Source organism: Pseudorca crassidens, chromosome 17 (assembly GCF_039906515.1).
Source record: "Pseudorca crassidens isolate mPseCra1 chromosome 17, mPseCra1.hap1, whole genome shotgun sequence".
In the NCBI taxonomy this organism is placed as follows: Eukaryota; Metazoa; Chordata; class Mammalia; order Artiodactyla; family Delphinidae; genus Pseudorca; species Pseudorca crassidens.
In genome coordinates this window covers 48,906,375-48,927,523 of record NC_090312.1, presented here as the reverse complement: position 1 = coordinate 48,927,523, position 21,149 = coordinate 48,906,375, and the positions used below count along the sequence as shown (strand labels likewise).

The 21,149-nt window shown below is 43.9% G+C and overlaps 1 protein-coding gene and 1 long non-coding RNA gene across 2 annotated transcripts in view; both read left to right on the top strand.

Annotated features, from left to right (window-relative positions):
• Window positions 1–4,606: 4,606 nt before the first annotated feature.
• Window positions 4,607–21,149, top strand: part of LOC137210076 (uncharacterized) — a 114,325-nt gene continuing 97,782 nt past the window's right edge. The window contains exons 1-5 of the mRNA XM_067711691.1: window positions 4,607–4,823; window positions 4,943–5,739; window positions 15,033–15,114; window positions 17,077–17,167; window positions 19,592–19,653. Coding sequence (XP_067567792.1) covers window positions 4,607–4,823; window positions 4,943–5,739; window positions 15,033–15,068 — 1,050 coding nt within the window. The 3' untranslated portion in view covers window positions 15,069–15,114; window positions 17,077–17,167; window positions 19,592–19,653. The remainder of the gene's footprint in view (window positions 4,824–4,942; window positions 5,740–15,032; window positions 15,115–17,076; window positions 17,168–19,591; window positions 19,654–21,149) is intronic.
• LOC137210232 (uncharacterized) lies at window positions 10,206–15,026 on the top strand. Its single transcript, XR_010936386.1, has 4 exons — window positions 10,206–10,531; window positions 11,607–11,700; window positions 12,680–12,743; window positions 14,873–15,026. It is a non-coding gene; the product is annotated as an uncharacterized lncRNA (long non-coding RNA).

Sequence of the window (21,149 nt, the reverse complement as noted above, 5' to 3'; positions counted from 1 at the left end):
AAAGATATCCTGGCTGAACATCCCCCTGCCCATGACACAGAGATGATGGTCTCAAGCTATCTTGAAGGCATTGGAGCCCACACTATCTGTTACTAATATTAATGGAGGATAAAACTTCATATTCTGTTTGCTCTATATTTGTTAAATCATTTCTTCCCTTCATTAAACTGGATGGCCCATAATTGAGTCTGTAGTGTGTCTATCATTGGAAACTGAACAAAGTTTTGTTGGTTTTATTAATGTCATACGTTTCTAGGGAGGGTCTATTCAATAACTAAGTCTAGTTTCACAGTTACAAATAAATTATGATGTAACTTTGAATAAATTAAGCTCATCATAAAGGAAGGATACTGAGAGTTGCTACTACCTCTTCCTTGAGGGGCTCTCGTAAAGCACTAAGTAAAGTAACAGAGGTGTATATGTATGCATATATTTTCAATGATATTTGTACAGACTTAAAAAGAACTCTACAGAATGCATTACAAAAACCTTAAGGCTGTGTGTCCCTAGTTCCCAGCTCTCTCATTAGAACTACTTAAATGAACACAATCTTATCTGTTAGGATAGCTATCAGAGTACTCCAAATACTACTTCTTGCAGTACCCTGTCCCAACCATTTGCCATCCTCTTCCCATTAGTCCTCAAGTCAGAAGCCCCGAAGATCTGTTCATTAATTTATGAACACATTTCTTCATCCAGCCAAGAAAATTGATTGATCTCTTACCAAATTTCAGGCACCATTCTTCAGTATGATTTATAGGCATGTTCAGGAAACACAGCAGTGATTAACACAGATGAATATAGTCTCTCTTGAGCTGAGGGGGAGACAAAAGTAAATAAGCAAATATAAAATCGTAAGTATAGGGCTTCCCTGGTGGCGCAGTGGTTGAAAGTCCCCCTGCCGATGCAGGGGACACGGGTTCGTGCCCCAGTCCGGGAAGATGCCACATGCCGCGGAGCGGCTGGGCCCGTGAGCCATGGCCGCTGAGCCTGCGCGTCCGGAGCCTGTGCTCCGCATTGGGCGAGGCCACAACAGTGAGAGGCCCGCGTACCGCCAAAACAAAAAAAGCTATGAAAACAAAACCTATGGATGGAGACCTCCATGAAAGATGGAAGAGTATAATAACGGCCAGAGTATATTACTGTGGCAGAAGCAGCAGCCCTTAAGGAGGACAACTTTATAAATTACAAATTGGATTTAAATAGACAGGGATTGAAAGTGGAGACATTTTCTGCAGAAGATGATGGACAGGGGAGAACAAAGAAAAGAAAACTGAGATTGTTAGCAAAATACAATGCTAAACATATAAGATAGGACTGAGTCCTTAACTTTCATTTTTATTAATGAGTGGGTGAGTATAGATTACTGACTACACAGAACCAAGCCTGGAAACACATTTTATATTTATGATCTTTGTGCCTAAAACTAGATTCACCTGCAATTTAATATGACACTGGGACAATGACTGGCCAAGTTTTAGATTAATCACTCTTACACAAAGATTTTTCATTCATATAATCTCAAACAAATACTGCATCACCAATTAAGTTCCAGATCCTATGCACTCTGGCTGAAGATATAAATATCTTGCAAGCCCAGCGTCACTTTCCTCTTTCTCTGGTAACAAATCACACTTTCTATTATGACAATGGCCCCAGTTATCGGCCCAGGAATAAACACTTGACTCAGGAAGAGCCAATTAAAGCCTTCCTTTAGAGTTGATCGAGAGTTTTAAGGTTAGAGTATTTCAATCTTATGAAATTTTTGTAAAACAAAATTATTTCAAAATCGACTAATTATTCTTTAAGTTCTAGAAACTGCATTCTGCGACTAAGAGGACAATTTATTTGCCGTCGTTTCTGCTCTGCCCACTTTATGTTTCTGTTATTGTGAGATAAAGGCAGTGGGGAATGGCAAACCAATTCTGATTCATTCAACACATGAGTGCTTCTTAGGTACAAAACACCATTCTGAACATTGTCCGAGGTAAAAAGATAAATAATACCTAGCCCCTTATAATACCTAGCCCCTTACCCTCAAGGATCTTCCAGCTTAGCAAGGGAAATAAAACATGCACACAGATGACTGCAACAAAAAGAAGATAATGATTGCTGCCAGATGTTTGGGGAGAATGAGGAGAGCAAAGAGAGAACACAGAATAAGGCAACATTCAACAGTCAGCCAAGAACTATTTGTTGAGCAATTGCAAGCTGTGACCTGGAAATGGAAGAGGAGAACATAGATCTTCACATGGGCAGGTGAAAAATCAAGTGTTATTACTTGTAACACAGCTCTTCAAATATATTTTTTGGCACCAAATGCCTACTAAATAGCCTTAAATTAAAAACTAAATAAGGATACAGTCTCTATCAAATATAGCCTCAGGTACTGATGCCTAAATACTAGGATCACAGTATTTGTGTTCCCAAGGATGCCTTTCTATTGCTTTGCTTCTTTCCCCCTTTCCAAACTAGCTAATGCTGCCTTACCAGGATATCTATTTCACTTGTTCCAGCCTTTTTGATCAATGTATTGAATAGCAGAATAGGTGAGTTACAAGAGGATATTTTGACTTCAAACAACAGAAATAAAATACTATATAATTGAAAAAAAAGAGGCAATCTTTCAGGCACATGTGGATCCAGGAGTTCACATGTTTTAACCAGGTCCCTTTCTCTCTTCCCCACCCCTTCTTCTCTCTGCCTTTTCTCCTCTCTGGTATTTCTCATTATGGGATTCAAATATTTCCCTGTTTATGTGGGAGCTTCTGGCACAGCTGCGGGCTTATACCCTCGCAGCTCCAGGGCTGGCTGGAAGGGGCGGGCGCATCACAGCATAAGGTTGCACAAGGTGTGCACTTATATAGCAGGGCATCACATTTATGAGTGACGGATGATCACATTGTATACAGGGGTAGCTTCTCATAGTTTTTACATCACTTTTCTTGAAGATGGCAGTAAAATGGTATGTTTTTACAAAATCAAATAGTGTAACATTGTCCAAAAGATATACATAAAGCATTTAGAGGAAGGAGGCTCCTTTTTCTTTTAACTCCGGCACGGATTGTCTATTGGACAGTGGTAACCCTATGTCATCAACCTCGTTACTCCAGCAGAAGTCCAGGGATTAGCCCTGCATAACTCTTGTTAGCCTCTATTCCCTTCCTTGAACACTGTAGCCAGAAGGTTTTTTTCCTCCTCAAACCTTAAGTATTGAAACCTGGAGGAGGGGCATGTCTGAAAAGAAAATGATGGACTGGACTCTCCCTAGAAGGAAGATAAATGGGTGGTCAACAAGAAAAAAAATAAAATCCTCTGTACCAGGAAATGTTTGAAGTGTTGTTTGGGTATCAAAAAAACGGGTGCCCTACACATAAAGCAACAGAGGATATTGGTCTAAAAAGAACACCATGGCAAAAGGTGCATGACCTATTTCAACAGAGGATTTGAAAGCTAAAAGTTAACGTGTAAAATATTCAATTCAATGTCATCATTTTACAGATGGGCAAAGTAAAACTCAGACACAGGAACAGAAGTGCCAAGGTCAGACAGGTGGTTGGTGGAAGAGACAACCAACTTCCCAACCTCTGACTTTTTAGGTGTGTGTGTGTGTGTTGTTTTGTTTGTGTGCAAGGACATTTTTCTTTAGTACACTAACATTACAACAGAAAGTATAGTCTTGTTTTGGTTTTCTCTGCGCCCTCAATTCTGTATAAGACAGTTTCGCTGCACTCCAACAGAAAGGCTCAGCAAGAGTAGAGACCACCATAAGCAGTACACGTGGGCACCAAGGGCAGATACATTGCCCTTCCTTGTGTAGGAACTAGGGCCACTTGTTGCTTTAATGGGCCAAGTTTGGGCTGGACCTGCAGGAGGGGACACCTTTGAAAAACAGCTTCCTAACTGCACTACAACCTGCTCTGGCATCCTGATTCCACTCCCCAAACCCCCCAAATCTTCAGCCAGAAAAAAAAAAGAAGAATGGATCACTGGATCACTGGATCGATGGGGAGATTTCTGTCTGCTCCTCCTACTGCCACCTCTTTCTTGCTATTTCCTGCCCGAGGAAACCTGACATCAGCCCAAAAGCATCTCTGGAAATGGGCAGGAGGGAGCCTTACACCTGTCAGCGCCAGAGAAGAAAGTGCGCTCTGCAGAGTTCTCAGTTGTTCCATCTCTTGCGATGAAAGGAAGAAAAGGAGCGAATCCGCCACAGATTTACTGGAGACCAGGGTTACTTCATCCGGCTCCGGCCACAGTAACCCCTGAAGACCAAAGATGCATTTCCATTCCCAGCATTTCTTGTTGGCGTCTTTCCCTACAGGCTAGCCCAGTGCCTGGCCCCGGAGAAGTCTCTGCCTAAAGGTTCTTTAGGTCATCAATCAGCCTCCTGTGTGTATGTGTGTTTTTCTTAGGAAAAACTGGCACAGACGAATTAGCAGTACAGACTGGGGTCTCCCTACTACCCTTCATGCTTGGCGGCATCACCTTCGACTACCTCGCATTCTCCCGGCGCTGACAGTCCCGGCTCCGGACCTCAGGGTTGGAAGCAGTCAGCCCCAGCTAGAACCGCCCTGTCCGGGGCTGATGCCACCCTGTGTCTAGAATGTGCGTGTGGGTGCAGGCGGGCGAGCGAGCGGCTTCTACAGTGAGACCGAAGCAGGAGCTCAGCCTTCGCCTGCGACCTGCAATCCCCAGATTCCCTGGGGACCTCGAAACTCCGAATCGGAGGTACTCCCCCCCCACAGCCGCCCACCCATTCCCTCCCCCCTTACCTCAGCACGCAGCCCCTCCCTGCGTGATGATGCAAAACCGTGGGGCAGGTGGGCGCTGGGAAGGGTGGGGAGAGCCTGAGAGCAAGCGAGGGTGGGAAGGAGTGGGCGGAGGAGCAGAGGGAGCCGAACGCGCATTTAAAGTGATAGCCATCTCACTCTCTCCCCAGTGCTGGGCTGTTGGAGAGCTCGAGCTGCAAGCCACCGAGCGCGAGCTCGAGCGCGGCGCGCTGGCCGGGGAACCCAAGAGCGCACGGCGCCCCAAGCTGGCAGGCGCCGCGGGACCCCCCACCCTCGCCGGCTGCCCTTCCCCGGGCGCCCCTACCCTCCTCGCCCGCAGGAGACCCTGGGCTTCCCCGGAGGAGCTCACCCCAAGGGGCCAGGACTCCGGCGAGCCCGCCACCGTCCCCTCGAGTGCCGCCGCCACCACCGCAGCCGCGGGAGCAGCATGGTCCAGCTGGGGAAGCTGCTCCGCGCCCTGACTTTGATGAAGTTTCCCTGCTGCGTGCTGGAGGTGCTTCTGTGCGCGCTGGCGGCGGCGGCGCGCGGCCAGGAGATGTACGCCCCGCACTCCATTCGGATCGAGGGGGACGTCACCCTCGGGGGGCTGTTCCCGGTGCACGCGAAGGGTCCCAGCGGAGTGCCCTGCGGCGACATCAAGAGGGAGAACGGGATCCACAGGCTGGAAGCGATGCTCTACGCCCTGGACCAGATCAACAGCGATCCCAACCTGCTGCCCAAAGTGACGCTGGGAGCGCGGATCCTGGACACTTGTTCCAGGGACACTTATGCGCTCGAACAGTCGCTCACTTTCGTCCAGGCGCTCATCCAGAAGGACACCTCCGAAGTGCGCTGCACCAACGGCGAGCCTCCGGTTTTCGTCAAGCCCGAGAAAGTAGTTGGAGTGATTGGGGCTTCGGGGAGTTCGGTCTCCATCATGGTAGCCAACATCCTGAGGCTTTTCCAGGTAGGGGGGCGCTCCCTCCGGGGCAGAGCGCGCCGTAGCTCCCCGCGCTCTTTATCCTGAAGGCTGGCTTGGACTCCAGGGGTGCGGGGTCTGGTCAGCCTTCGCTCATTTCCACCCTGGAGATCCTGCCGAATCCCTCCCACCTCACCCGAGGAGGTACTTGCCCTGCTTGATTCCTTTCCCTTCCATCTCTCCCCTGTCCGCGCTCCACTCCATCCGGCTTGACATTCTGGATTTATGGCCCCATTGACAAGAAACAGTCTCCGAAAAACAAGGCGATGATTTAAATGGGTTTGCATTCGAGTGAAATATGGTTCCAAAACAGGCTTGTAAAAGTGCCGGGCTCCTGTGAGAGCCACTTAGGCGCAAGGAATATGAAAGATGAGAAGACGCCTAGAAACTAGGCATTTCTCAACTCCCCAGCTTCCCTGCCCCAAGCCGCCCGACAAGCTGCAGCTGCCTTGGAAAATTTCGAGAAGAGCTTAGGGAGGCAGTTCTTAAACCGAAGGCTAGGTCTTCACCTACATTTGGACGTGAATTGCCCATTTCGCTCGGGTTGGATTTCCCGACCTGTCACCTATCTCTGCGAGGGCATGGGGCGGAAGGCGTGGGGACTGTCCTCAAGCGGGGAGAAGCCACCCGCAGACATGCCCCCAGGTGATTTGCTCTGGGCAGTTGTTTGCACCGTCTAAACTGCCTTTGCGATCCGGCCACTGGCAGGAGCCGGGCGATCAGCTTTCTACTCCTGCCAGCTCAGAGCCCGGAGGTGAGCTCATGCTAACTGCGAAACACAGTCGCTTTTTCTGCACCCACCCTGTGCCCATCCTTTCCCACGACCTCTCTAACGCAGCCCCCAACCCCAATCCTGGGTTTTGAGGATGATTCTCAGAGCCAGACAAGAAGGCGCCTGGAGGGAGGCAGTAGGGTGCGCTGAGCAACGCTGGGCGGTCCTCTAGCTCCGGGTGCAGGCGGGCAACGGCGGAAGATGCGAGGACGGCGGATCGGGCCCGCTGAGCGGTGGGCGGTGCTGCAGTGCTCTCTCACCGCCTGCTCCCGCAGCCTCGGCCCCACGGCTCCTGTGCCGCCCTGGGTATAGATGGATGGCTTCTGGATGAAGAAATTGAGTTTCAGGGTCTGCGTGACTATGGGTTCTCTTGTTTCTCTGTCTTTCTTCCTGTGTGTCTCTCTCCTTGTGTCTCTTTCTCCCTGCTTTTTTTTTTTTTTTTTTTTGTCTCTCTGTTTTTATGTTCTCCCTTTCAATTTCTGCCTCTCTTTTCCTTCTCTACCCCTATCTCCAGGTTTTTTGTTCATCTCTGTCTTGAAGTGATCCTTTCCTAATGCACAGCTCTCTCCCTGCCTGGTAGGACCCAAGCTCAGTTAGTCCCTTCTCCAGATGTTCTGGCTGACCCTTATGCTCCCCGTAGCTAAAAAGTCGGCTCCCTCTCAAGTGCCTTTCCTGAAGCATGTTGGGTTTCTGGAGGGGACTCCTTGTGAGATTCAAGCTGTCACTACATCAGCACCCAGGGGTATGAAGTTTGTGTTTGTGCCAGAAGGAGGGGTGCCTGTCTAAAGCTGCAGCCTGGTATGGCCCCTCTGAGCCTCTGAGCATCCCTAGCACCTGTTGAGTATGCCACCTCTAGATGTTTGCAAGGCCAAAAGTGCTTCTGGGCAGCCTTCACTTTGAGGTAATGCTTTCAGGAAGAGCCTGGGTTGTCGTAAGCAAAACGCAGAAGCAATTCCTTTACCTCTGAGCTTAAACTAGAGAACCTGAGGAGGCAGCGCTGCAGGGAGGATGAGGCCAGAGGTCACCTGAAAACCACAGGGGCAACTCACAGTATTTTTACTGGAGCTCTGGGTATTGAAGGCACAGTTGCTGTTTGACATTTAAAAAATTATTTTGGCGCCTTCACTTGGAGCTTGGGAGCTTGCAGATGGGCCTGCCTGTCGAAAAAAGAGTGAAATCTTAAAGTCAAGAGAGAGCTTGCAGACTAGGTGAAGGATTGTGTTTGCTGAAAAAGATTCCAGGGGGAGCTGATTCCTTCTCCGGTGTGTGGATCTGAGGCACTTGCAAGAAAAGAGAACGCTTGCCTTATGCTTAGTTCCCCCGTTCCCTGGGCTGGGAAGGAAAGGAACTGAATGCCAGCATTAGCAGTGTGCGTTGGGACCAAAACCATTCAGAGAAAACACTGTCATTTTCCTCTAATTTGCAAATTGCAACTATTCATGTTGGATTGAACAGCTGAGGGAAAAGAGCCCCCAGTTTTCACCTGCATTTATTGAGAAGAGGCTGGTAGTAGGAGGGATGCACCAACTTGTAGCTTGTGCTGCAAGCTGGATATAAGCTTGGTGTGAGCATCCTGGTTAACCACTGTCCATGTTCAAATATACAGAGATAGATTCCAACAATCTCTTCCAGTAGCCTTATTTTTGCATGTGATCTTAGAAGCTCCTGGCATGTAAGTCCAGCCCCCAGTTTCCCAGCCTCTGTAAACCTGCAAAATGAATAGAGAGAATAGTGGAACACAGACCCCTTGTTCAAAGACACAGTCACTTTAGGGAAAGAGGAAAAGAACGGGTAGGTGAATCTTCTCTGGGATTGCAGGGTTCAGCTCAATGAAGACTGTCCTGTATAAAAGAAACTCCTCTAAATGGTTGAATTCTTAGCTCTCCAGAGATTTGAGTTTTCTTTTCCCCAGTCCCTGTGGGTTGCTGTGGGGAATGTGCCAAACCTATCATTTGAGATAAAAATTTATGGTGAGGTAAGCTTCTAGGCTGGAGGAAGGAAGACTTAGTGACTGAAATGGGGGATGCTAAGCACTGGGGGGCAGGAAGGAACAAGGAGCTAGTAATGGATGTAACAAATGCTGCAGCTGCCAGCAAAGCCTGGATTGAAGTTCCTTCCTGAAAATGAGGACCTGGGCAAGAATGACCACTCAGATGTAAACAGTGTCTCTGACTGGGAATTCTCATCTGCCTGCCGGTGGGCCAGAGCTGAGCAAGTCCTTTCTCTCCTCTGTATGCACACTGAATTGGTTAGTAAGTGACATGTCAGAGGACAGGAATCATATTCAGTGGATCTTTCAAATCCAGGAGTTTGAGGCTAATGAAATTAGTGTGTGGCCAGGGCTCTGCCAACTAGAATTAAGTCACTGCAGCCACCCTGCAATGCATTTTCAGCCTGAAGGGAGCATCAGGGAGGAATTTCGGGAGATTTGTTTCTGAGCCTGTACAAAATAATACTCTCCTAATGCTAAGAAAGATTAAATGTAAATTAATATTGACTACGAGTAACATATTTAAAAAATAATCGCCGAGTGGGGGATGGCTTAAAGTGGAGAGATTATATAATATGGTGTGCAAAGAATAAATCTCTTCTGACCACTGTTTCATGGGCTATAAGTAAGATCTATTACAATGGAAAGTAATGGGAACGTTTTTATTCAAGACTTCTCTGCTATTGACTTGAGAGCAAGCACTCTGAGAGTATAAATTACTCTTGCTATGTGCTGACTCTGAATGAACAATATTTCATGTGCAGTGACATGGTCTAAGCTATAGACTTGGAATTGAATGGCATCTGTTTCAATTGTTTTGTTCTCTCAAGAGCAACTAGATAGAAAAAAGTGGTCAATTTGACCCTTGTGGGAGCGTGTTGCAAATCTAAACCTGTGTCCCTCATACCATAAATGAAATACATTTGTAAATTTGTAAGTGTTTTCCTTCTGTTCATTGATGCTTGAGTATAATCTCAAACTGGCAGCAACATTTTATACATAAGTACTTGGTTTTCTTCCTTTCTTCTTTCTCTTTCTCCTCTCTCTCTCTCTCTCTCTTTCTCCATCTTATGTAATTGGATAGAACTGGGCACCTAGGATGATGTGGTGTTACTATAGTGGGATTTTTTTTTTTAAAAAAAACAACTCTAAGTTACCCTTTTAAAAATTTCATAAATACAGGTGTCAGTGCCATTTGGAATAGTCTCTATAACAATTTCTGTCTCCACATTAACTGTGTTTCAGCAAATTTACCTAACAGATGGTGAGTGGGCAATTTTTAAAGCGGCATTTTTTAAAAGAGCGGAGAGGGAAGGAATAGAGACAGGCACATACTATATTTGAAGTTACCTCCACGTGTATTTTATGTATGTATACCCATACAATTAAGAAGTCTTTGGATGTTTTATCTTCAAGAATAATTCAGATAATGGATTACTTGAATATCATAAACATTTAGGGTTTAACAGATTTGTTACATATACACGTTGTAGCATGGATTTAAAAGACCATAGCAAGCGGGCAGCGGCGGGCGGAGCGACCGAGGGGCGGCGCGGGCTGGGCGGCGGGTGCGGGGGTCCGTGCTTCCTCGCGGTAGAGGGCTGGGGTTCGCCGCGGACGCCGGGTTGTTCCGCGTTGCCAGGTTACCGAGCGCATTCCCCGCGCCCGCTCTTCCGCCCGGGCCGCCCTCGGCGCCGCCTGAGCCGCGGTGCGGGCTGCGCGGGGCGCCGGTTCCGCGGAAGCCTGGGTCGGGCGCTGCGTGCGGGACTCTCGTCGCTCGTGGACCGGGCGCGAGCGCGCGGGGGACGTAGGGCGCCGACCTGGGCCTCCCCGGCGCTCCGGCTCCGCTCAGGGCGCCCGCTCAGGGGCCTCCGGCGCGAGGCCCCCTTCGTGGTCAAGATGGCGGCGCCCAGGCGGGCCGCGCCGAGGTGAGCTGGAGCCGGGCCCGGAGAGGGATCAGTCAGCCACGCCCAGGACTTGGACCCCGGGCTGGTCTCCCGTCTCCCGGGGAGCGGTGGGTGAGTGGGCGCGGCCGCGCGTAGGTCCCTCTCGTGGGGTGGTCAGCTCTTCGTGCGTCCGCAGACTTCTGTCGTCTTATAGTCAGATCTGGGGTGGCCCAGGTTGGAGGCGAGGGTGCTTGATTGGGGAAACCTGAGGGGTTTAAGGACTCTATTGCGATCGTTTCAGACCCTAGCAAGAAGCTGAGCAAGTTTCCTCCTGACTCTCTTCCCGGCTAAGTTTTCTCCTTTCTCTGAAGGCGCCAGCTTTCCTGAATCACCTTGTTCCCCGGGGGGATACAGTTGGTGGTTCTGACCGTGGAACGTAGGACCCGGCGCGGGGAAGCCTGAGCTGGTTCTAGTTACTTTGTTTGCAAAGCACTTGTCTTGTCTTTGGAATCTTTGTGTATGTAACCAACGTTGGGAAGAGCCAGCGTTTTCTCCTCCAAAACACTGCGAGGGGTAACTTTATACGTAAGAAACAAGTGGGCGTTCACATCCATCTCTTTTCCAACCACTGAGTTTTGGTTGTGTTTCTTTTCTTTAAGTTTGTCTCGTTCTGAAGTGATAACAAAAAACACACAATACAAAAAAAAGACCATAGCCAATTACACAAAGTATACTCTAGTCTCAGTCCTGCCATTAATTAGCTTAAGTCATTTAATTTTTCTAGGCCTCATTTTTCTCATGTGATGTTTTTTCTTTGAAAAAGTATAGTTTCTGGAAGTCTCTAATCTCTGTGTCATAGTTCAGCTTGGAGAAAACCTGTTCTTATCCGAACTCCATGACATTGTATTTCCAGCTCCAACTTTGGACTTTGAGTGAGTTGGGGGCAACTTTTTAAGGATATTTTCACACAGCTTTTTTAGTTAATATCAGTCTAGCTGACTTGTCATACTTAGACTTTCTCCCATATTCTTTTACCAGTGTGTTCCTTAGTCATATATATAAAGACTGTTGTGGGAAAAATGACCTCCTGGGTCAGCTTACTGCATGGTCATCGACACAGGGCAGGGAGTAAGATTCTGTGGATTTTACAGAAGCAGATACAGGTTTCATTATCCATGTCCTCTCCCCTTTCATCTTACAAAAACAGCAGGCTTTTCTTGGAGAACTGCCAGATAATGCCATCCTGCCTCCTCACGAGCCCCGGGGATGAGTCGCCCAGGGACTGAACTCCAGTAAAGCAGGTGATTGGCTCACGGGTAGGCATCTGACCTCGGCTAAGTCTATCAGACTGCTCCCCAGGACTTTTGTCTCAGAGCAAAATGGAAGAATTGTCTTTTCTCTCTGGAATTTCTAAGCTGGGGAGATATGACTCTGGGACTCCCAGTGACCATCCAGCACAAGAAGAGACTTTCTGTAAAATAAAGTCTTGCAGAGGTAAGCAGGGCTGAGCGATGGAGAGAGAGCTGGAACCCTGCTGATACTCTGGAACTTCCAGATCCAACTGTATCTGAATATGGCTGCATCCCTGAATTTCTAGTACTTGTTTGTTGAGGTTGTTGTTGTTGTTTGGTTTTTGTTTTTAAATTTCCTTTGACTATTTTGAATTTGTTTTCAGCCATGTGCATTTGAAAGCATCATAGCTAAAAGAGCTAATTTCCTACATTAATGTCAGGTTTGCTTCCTTAAGTGAAAAATAATATCCGCTATTTTCTTTAAATAAAATCCTTCTAGCTCAGGTTTGAGATATTCAAAACTCTGCCTCCTACCCCCCTCTTTTCCAACATTTACTATATCACCTTGAAGAACTTGTGACCACATCTTTCCCATCTAGACGCAGTTGAGAGAGAGAGCAAAGACTTCTGATATAAACTGCAACCTGTACGCCTCCTACCTGGAAGCTTTAGAACATACTTGATTCTTGTCATTAAAGCAAATCTTTTGTTGTTGTCTCCAGGGCACAGAAGCATTTTCATGGCATAATGGAGTACAAAGTACATTAAGCCTAACTCTATTTCTCATCCTCTTACTTTAAATAGGCAGAAAAGAACAATCTCAAACACATTTTCCCAACAAATAAAATACATATACGATTATGTTTAGAAGACGTTTATGCAACATATAGTTAGACTGATGAATTAATGGGCCTTTCGCCAATTGGCACAGTAAATATATATGTTCAATGTGCTCAATTAAAAAGAAGACAATAACATATTTTTACAGGTTAATTATCTGAGAAGAGTATTGTGCCAGCACACTTGATACTACAGTATTTCATGTTTGACAGGTAATCTTCTTTCAATTATATTTACTGCTAAATGTTTCTTGGATCAAGCTATTAAATTATAAGGTCAAAAGTCAAATGATATGAAATTACAATGATAAAGGGACACATATCCCACTTTATGAGAATAGAAGTTCTAATTTCTTTTCAGTACTACTAGTAGTGACCACAGTACTAATTTGAGCCCTTACTATGAGCCACTGTGCCCATATACATTTAGTTCTTACAGTAGTTCTGCAAAGGGCATATAATAATCCACAGTGTAAAGCTGAAGAAAGTGATTCTCATAGCTGAAAGTCACATAGCTGGTGAGTGGCAAAGTCTAGATTCAAACTTAGAGTCGTCTGACAATGCCCAGGTTGTTGACCACTATGTACACTGCTCAATTGTTGCACCAATAAAGAAGTGCTTGAAATAATTATAGATTTGCCTACCCCGAAACTGCAGTGATTTAAAGACATCAAAGTTGCCAGTTGCTTAACCACATCTACTTACAGTAAGAAATTACATTTTATTTCATTTCTAAAACAAGATTAATTCTGCAGGCCCATCGAAACTTGAGCACACAAATCCTACCTCCAAATGAAAGATGCTTGTTTTCCATTATTCAACAGATGGCCCTGTACAGAGGCAATAAATATATAGTAGAATTTTCATTCAAATAAATGAGAAGAGAGGTTTCTTCTTGTCCTGATTCAGTGCCCATCATTATGGATTATGATGGCTCTTCCCAAACTTTACTTCATTCACTCCACTCTTTCTGCAAAACTCCAGTAATGGAATCCATCATTCAGATATACGTGCAAAGCGAAAGGACTGTATTAATACAGTTGCTGAAAGTCAAGTTGATAGAGCACAGGAAATACATCCTAATAAATGCAACATTAATGTTTGTGTGGGCCTTGGAGTGAGGGGTAGAAGAATTTTCAGTTTAATGGAATATTTTGCCTCTTGCTGTGAAAGTGTGGCTTAATAGTCTTGTAATTGGTCATTTACAGAATCCTCCATCTCTGGGTTTCATGCTTTCTTTACTCTGCAGCTGTTGATTCCTTCTCTTGTTCTGGATGGAAGATAGCAACGAAGCCACTTCAAAGGGCTCAGCCTGCCTTTTTGTGTTATTGTTTAGATGAAGATATTTCCATTTATTAAAGCACACTATTTAAACATTTTTATCATGTTTCAAACTTGACTGTGTCCTGAAGGTATGAGCACAGGCAGACATAATGGGGGATGTTTTCCAGGAGAGAACATACCCTTATCAAAGGAATTATCAGAATTTTCATGTATGGATTGAGAATCAAATTCCGGAGTTAGACCTGAATTTAAATTCATACTCGCAACTTATTACCAGTCTCATCTTGATCAAACGGTTACCACACTTCTCATCAATTTCCTTATCTTTGAAAGCGGAATAAGAGAAGTATGCCTGGTGGAGTTACACATAAAGCTCATCTGATAGAATATTCATAAGGATTTTGCACAAAATATACATGGAAATATTTTAGCACCGAGTTTAGCATGCGATTCGTCTTCAATACATTTAAGAGCTATTATTTTATTATTATTATGCTATCATTAAATATCACTATTACTTAAATGTCATTATTGCTAAAATTGCTGTAAAACTACCACAATAACCCATGATGAATTCCCCTCTTCTGTTTCCTTTGTTTAAATGGAAAATATATATATAAATCTAGACAGAGAACACTTTAGTGATCCTATTCAGTGGAGTGAGAATTTCCATGGCACTGATTAAAACAAATCCTGAATTGCATGGACTTAAGATAGCAGAGAGGGGCTTCCCTGGTGGCGCAGTGGTTGAGAGTTTGTGACCCGATCCGGGAAGATCCCACATGCTGCGGAGCGGCTGGGCCTGTGAGCCATGGCTGCTGAGCCTGTGCGTCCGGAGCCTGTGCTCCGCAACGGGAGAGGCTGCAACAGTAAGAAACCCGCGTACCGCAAAGACAGAGAAAAAAAAAAAAAAAGATAGCAGAGAGGCTAAGAGATTTGAAGTTCGACATCCCCAAGTGTGAATTCTACTGTGACCCTCTTCTAGCTCTAGAACCTTGAGGAAGTTACTTAAACTTTCTGAGCTTTACTACTAGTTTCCTCATCTGTATCTTTTTCAGGACTATTTATCAAGCATCTTCCTGTTCTCTATGCTTGGACGTATCAATGAATAAATTAGACAAGAGCCTTTGCCTGCGTGCTCCTTCTTGCATGCTTTCTCCCTCCTTACACTCTCGTGTGGAAACGGATGTTATAAATAAATTCTATGCTTTGTCACAGGTTGATGGGCGCTACGGGATAAGGAAAAGGATGTGAAGCTCACTGAAGAGGCTTGGGTTGGGAGTGCTGGAGGAGTGTACAGGTAGGTTCTGATTTTAAATAGGGTAGTCAGGGTGGATTTTATAAGTTGACATTTGAGCAAAGACTTGAAGTGAGGGAGTTGTCAGAATGTATGATGGGGAGACCACTCCCTGGGAGCAAGAATAACCAGTCCCAAAACTCTAAGGCAGAAATATGCCGGGCAGCTTGGAGGAATATCAAGGAGGCCACCCTGGCTGACTTAGTCAGTGGGGAGGAAGAGACAGCAGGAGGGCTGGAGGTCGGATATGTGATGGGATGGATTGGGTAAGTCCTGGGAGGCCATCACATGCATTGTGTCTTTTACTCTAAATGTAGGCAGCCAGGGGCAGGATTTTAGCCGAGGTGTGGCATGAACTGTCTCTTGTTTGAAAAGCATAACTCTATCTGTGGTCTTGAGGATGTGGGGAGAGAGTGGAGTCAGGGAGAATCTCGGGAGGCGACTACAGGATCCTCGAGGTCTATGTTGTTGGCCTGCACCAGGCTGCTAGCGGCTGGTAATTCTCAGAAGTGGCACATTGGGAAGGTTGTGACAGCATTTCGTGGTAGATTGAATGCAAGAATGGAAAGGAAGAGGGGGTCAAGGGTGAATTCGAGATTTAGGGCCTGGGGAACTGGAAAGGTGTGGTTACTGTCACCTAAGATGGAAAAAGTTTGGGGTAGAGCATGTTTGGGGGATTAAAGACCAGTTTTGGAGGTATAAGATTTGAGATGTTTTCGTGACATCCAAGTAGAGATGCTGAGTACACAGTTGGATACACAAGTCTGCAGTTCTGAAGAAAGGTCTAAACTAGAGATACACTGTAATACAATGGAGATATTAAGAATAATTACGTGGAAGCGCTATTTTAAAGATAAAATGAAGTATTGCAATTAGCACTGTGTCTTCTCAAAACATTTAATAACTGTTAGCTAAAATAATTACCTGAAATGAAAAAATACCTATAGTTTGTTTTGTTGTTTGCAGTAAAAGTGAATAAAATGTCACAATTATTTTAATAGTATTTGTGACACAGTAGTTTTAGTTAAGACACCATGACTACAAACATTTACACTAAACCTTTCAGTCTCCTGCTTTTCACTCTGATAGGGTACTTGGAACCATATTTTGTAAGGTTTAAGTTAGTTGTCATAGGGTACCTCTTTAATTAGAAGTAATTCTGAACTGCCTAGTTCCATGCAGTTTTATATACATATATGTATAATTATTATTTTATGATTTATCAAACTCAGTTGAAAATTTGCATCACTGATATACATTAGAATTTAAGCATTTACCCAGGTACTCAAGGAAAAAAATGTACTTGTCTTGTAATTTCCATAGGGGTACTTACTTTCACATCTTCCCTTCACTTTGCAATTGAAAACATGACAGGGGAAATATTATCTTACTGGTCTTTGAGTTCCCCTTAGCTATCTGCAAGTCCTTAAACAGCCTTTGTGGCTTAACCAAAATTCTCTTCCATCTACATTCCACTAACAGATATTGGTCTAAGCATGTACTTATACTAAAAAATGCATGACCACGTTGTCTCTACACATCTATAATTTTATGTTAACACTATCATTATGTAAGCTATACTTGAATTGTAATTATAACAGATTTTATGTCAACACACATCCATTTCTAGTGTTCATCTGGTGTTCAAGGAGAGAGCAGCATGTCGTAAATTTTATCAAAATATAACATCTGAAGAATAGAACAGAGGGTAATTGTGTAATTCTGTATTCACTCTAATTAAGTTCAGTGGAGTTGGCATAATAGAATTAAGATAAAAAAAAAAAGACATCAAGGTACCATGGCTCCCTCTTCTAACACACCCTTTTCGTATCCGAGAGCAGAGACTCAGCACCTTTCTGTACAGAAATGGAGACAGGAAGAGGCCAGAGGATGAATGACAGGCACGAATGAGGTGGAACTTTGAAGAGCAACATGGAAATGAAATACTTCTTTTGTATTTGTTAGGTGGGGAAAATGTACCAGCGTGTATGCCTACTGGGACCACGTTTTCCAGAACAGTTAAGCCCAGTGTCAACTGTGCTGTCCCACCTTCCTCGTAAGTAGGAACATACTGTTACTTGAATCTTTGCTTCCTGTTTCTTGATAGCTGGTTGAGAAGATTATCACAGGAAGTGCATCTTGTTAGCAAATAGACTGTTTTGAAATGATTGACACTCACTGAAGAGTGGCAACTCCAAGCTTGCTCTCTCTTGATCTTGGACTATTTAAGTCTGGAGTGCAGGAGTGGGTTATGGGGAAAGACCATTGGAATTCTTATGTCTTCAGCATAATGGTTATAGCATAATGGTTAGGAGTGTAGGTGCTGGTTCAAATCTCTGCTTTCCACTTGCTAACCATATGAGTTTGGGCAATTTACCTGATTACCTGAACCTCAATACTCCTGCCTATAAAATGATGTTAATAATATTTCATCCCCATAGACTTTTCAATGTTAAATGTTTTCAATGTTAAAATGAAGTCACTTACACCAAGCACTTAATACAATGCCTAGAGCATAGTAAAGTCTATTATTATTACTATTACTACTACTACTACTATTATTATTATTACTGTCACGATGCCAGGTGCTATTTTTCCTATGCCTTATTCCATTATCTTCTGCCCTGTCCCCCCATTTCTGTCTTGTTTCTGTACAAGGGTAGGTTTGTCACAGAGCATTTTCTTTCCCTAGTGTCTGACTCTTAGTCATCACAGTGACTGGTCCACGACCCGGCATTCATTGCTGCTCGTTGAAGCAACCCATTTTGAGAAGGGGAGTTGGGTATTGATGCCAAGTTGGGTCAAGGAGAGAGAATTTTCTCTCTTCTGCACTCAGAGAGCTAAGTGAAATATTCAGGCCTCAGAAGGAGAATCAGGCAAAGGGCAACATGCTTAATTTCATACCTTAGTGATTAAGAACAAGTCAGACAGGCTGGATTTGAACTCATTTCCGTCATGTACTGACAATGGGATCTTAGGTGCTTTTGTAACCCCTCTGAGGCTCAGTCAACATCTGAAAGAGACGAATAACATTATCAGGACCTAGCGTATAGCCTCGTTGTAATAAGTGAGTAAATCCTTTTAAAACGTTCAGCACGTTGTTTGGCATATAAACACGTAATAAAATTTAGCTTCTTTGACTACTCCCGCTGCTAATATTATTAAGTAGCTGAGCAGATCCGAGGCCCATTTTTTTCTTAGATTGCACATAATCATTTGGACAACCAGCTCACATTGATCAACCGTTGCTTATATATAAACCCCCATGAACCCAAAGGTGCTTTAACTCTCTCCCAGTCAGAGCCTGTTCTGGGGGCAGAAGCAACACTGGCACTACCCCCATCATCTTTGCCTTTATTGTCACTACACTCACCTGCCGTACTGAGCACTTTCTGTTTGCCAGGCACCAAATTTAGCCCTGCTTATGCACTGTATCATATAGTTCTCACACTCAGGTGGGAGACATTATCATCATCCCCAATTTAGAAAGGTGTTGGAATAGTAAGAAACTTGACCCACAGCAAGAGATGGAGCCGGAGTATTCAAACCCTTCTCTCTGACCTCAAGAACCCTTAAATATTAGCATACTACTACATCCTGGTAAGAAAATCTGCTTCCAGCCACTCTGGTGAGAGTAGAAATGATTCTCAGTCCCCACATTCCTCTATTGCCCATGCCACCCTAGCCTCAGGACTAGGGGGGAAAGGAAGTGATCTCTTCAAAGAGCAGCCAAAGGGAACCTACTCCCTTCTGCCTTTTCGTAATCAACTAACCAATATTTTATTTCCTTCTTAAGAGTCCCCACGTGTTCCTTTTGGTACTTAGCTTGGCCTTTTAGAATTCTGACATTCTGTACATGACTCATCCACTGTATTTCATGTTAATTTATTGAGGTCAAGTATAGGGTCTTACTCATCCTGAAGTCCAGTTATCCCCTGTCACATCTAACTCTGTTCTTTTCTTCTTGTAGGACATCTGCAGATATTTATTTGAATTTTGTTGAATTGTTCTCATCAATAGTACATTAAAAGTTATACAGAAAGTGCTTTCTTATAAGGAAAACCATCTAAATAGATTTCTAGCTCTTTACTTTTTATAGCACTATTGTAGAGATTATAGATCTCCAGGTAATATTTTTTAGATTGAGTTCTTCATATCATCTTATCTTTACATATAATGATAAATCTGAATTTTCTCTATCAAAGCTCCGAGACTTCACTGGCTTGTAACTTAGCTTGTTGATTATGTGTGGTTGACTTTTCCATTTACAATGATATTTGATCCTGGTAAGGATGGGGCTGGGTGGGAAGGTACATCTTAGGGCCATCAATTGGTTTTGTAGAGAACTAACATAAAGATCTAAAGTCTCATCATATTTCTGCAGAACTCATGAATCATTTTATTATAATTCCATTCATTCAGGGAGTATAAAACCATTTTCAAATTGTTATTCCTAATTTGTTCATCTTCTCTTCCTTAGTCTTAGTGAGAAGAGAGCAGGCTGAATGGAAGAAAGTCATTATGACCACTGGGGCCACTAAGGTAGGCATCAGTCCCAGAGTTTTGTTTTCATCTCTCCGCTATGAATATTGGCTAATGTCTTGAGTGCTTACTTGGGGCAAATTACTTAGCCGACCATGGCAAATGGATTGTGTCATTTCATCCCCTGATAGTCATACAATTAATGTATGTATTATTATGATATCCCATAATGCATACATGGAACAGAGCCTCAGAAGTAGTTATTTGCTCACCAAAATATGGTAGATGTGGAATTTGGACTGAGGTCTGATAGACTCGTAAATCACTCCTAGTGATTTTTACCACGAAATTAAAGTTGTATACCTCTGGAGAGTAGATAGTTTCTAAAATTTCCTCAGCTCTAACGTTTTATAATTAAATTTTTGTCTGATGGCAAGCTTAACAGTTAAGATGGGTAGGAAGGAATGCCAGCCTGTTGAATGGAATTTCCCTGAAATGAGCCAGTTCACTCATTCATTCACTCAGCATGTATTGAATGTTTGCTCTGTGCAAAGGCATTTTAGGCATCACAGTGGAGTGAGCGCCCCTTCCATAGACTCTCCTGCAGCACTCAGAGAAGTCTTGGACTGGTTTGCCTGTTATGGAATGGGGCTTGGTGATAGAAGCCTGGTTTGTCCTCCACTGATAAAACTAAGACATACTCATATGAGTTTATAGGCATCTTGAAGCCGTGGGATAGTAACACACATGAATCTTACCATTTTTGCCTGGGATTAATGATATAAAGGCTTTGGATTTGGGTATGGAAAATGGGTGCAATTATGGGTGTGTTGGTTCTACATATATACGGACATCACGTGTCATCAGCCTGCAGCTACCTGCCATTCCTCACTACTCCTTCTTTTCACAAACCAAACAAGTACCTTCTTATCTCTCCTGTGGATAAGCTCTTGACAGTGGCACTAGGGCCTCCCTCAATAAGTACATCATTGGCTAAACCAGTGGTTTCTCAGATATGCTCATTGAACAACCCTTAAGGTGGATTGACATTCCACTGCCTAGAATAGAATATGGTGTTCTTTAGAAATCGGGGGGAAAAAATAGGCCACCAGATGTACTTTCTTTAATTTAAATTGTTTATATATATGAACAATTGTTATGTATGTGTATGTATACTTGTTCATATATATGAATGATTTAAAATTGAAGAGATAGATATATACACACACACATATATATATATGTATATTTAAATTTTGGCTTCTGTTAGCAAGTAGTAAATTAAATTATTAGCAGATCCATACTGCAGAGAAATAACCAATCAGATTTCATTCAATAGCTTGCTTTTTTGTAGATTTATGGTTGTGATTTTATATCTGCAGGTATGTTTGCTGAAGAAAATATTTCTGCCACTTTACACAAAATTAAATTCATTTAATACCAATGCGGCATGTCTCAAATGTCTTAATACAGTTTTAATCTTGAATCGCATCAGAAGTATGAAATTAGAAACATACCCCAAAATCATTTGAAGATATAATTACTTTCATTTCCCT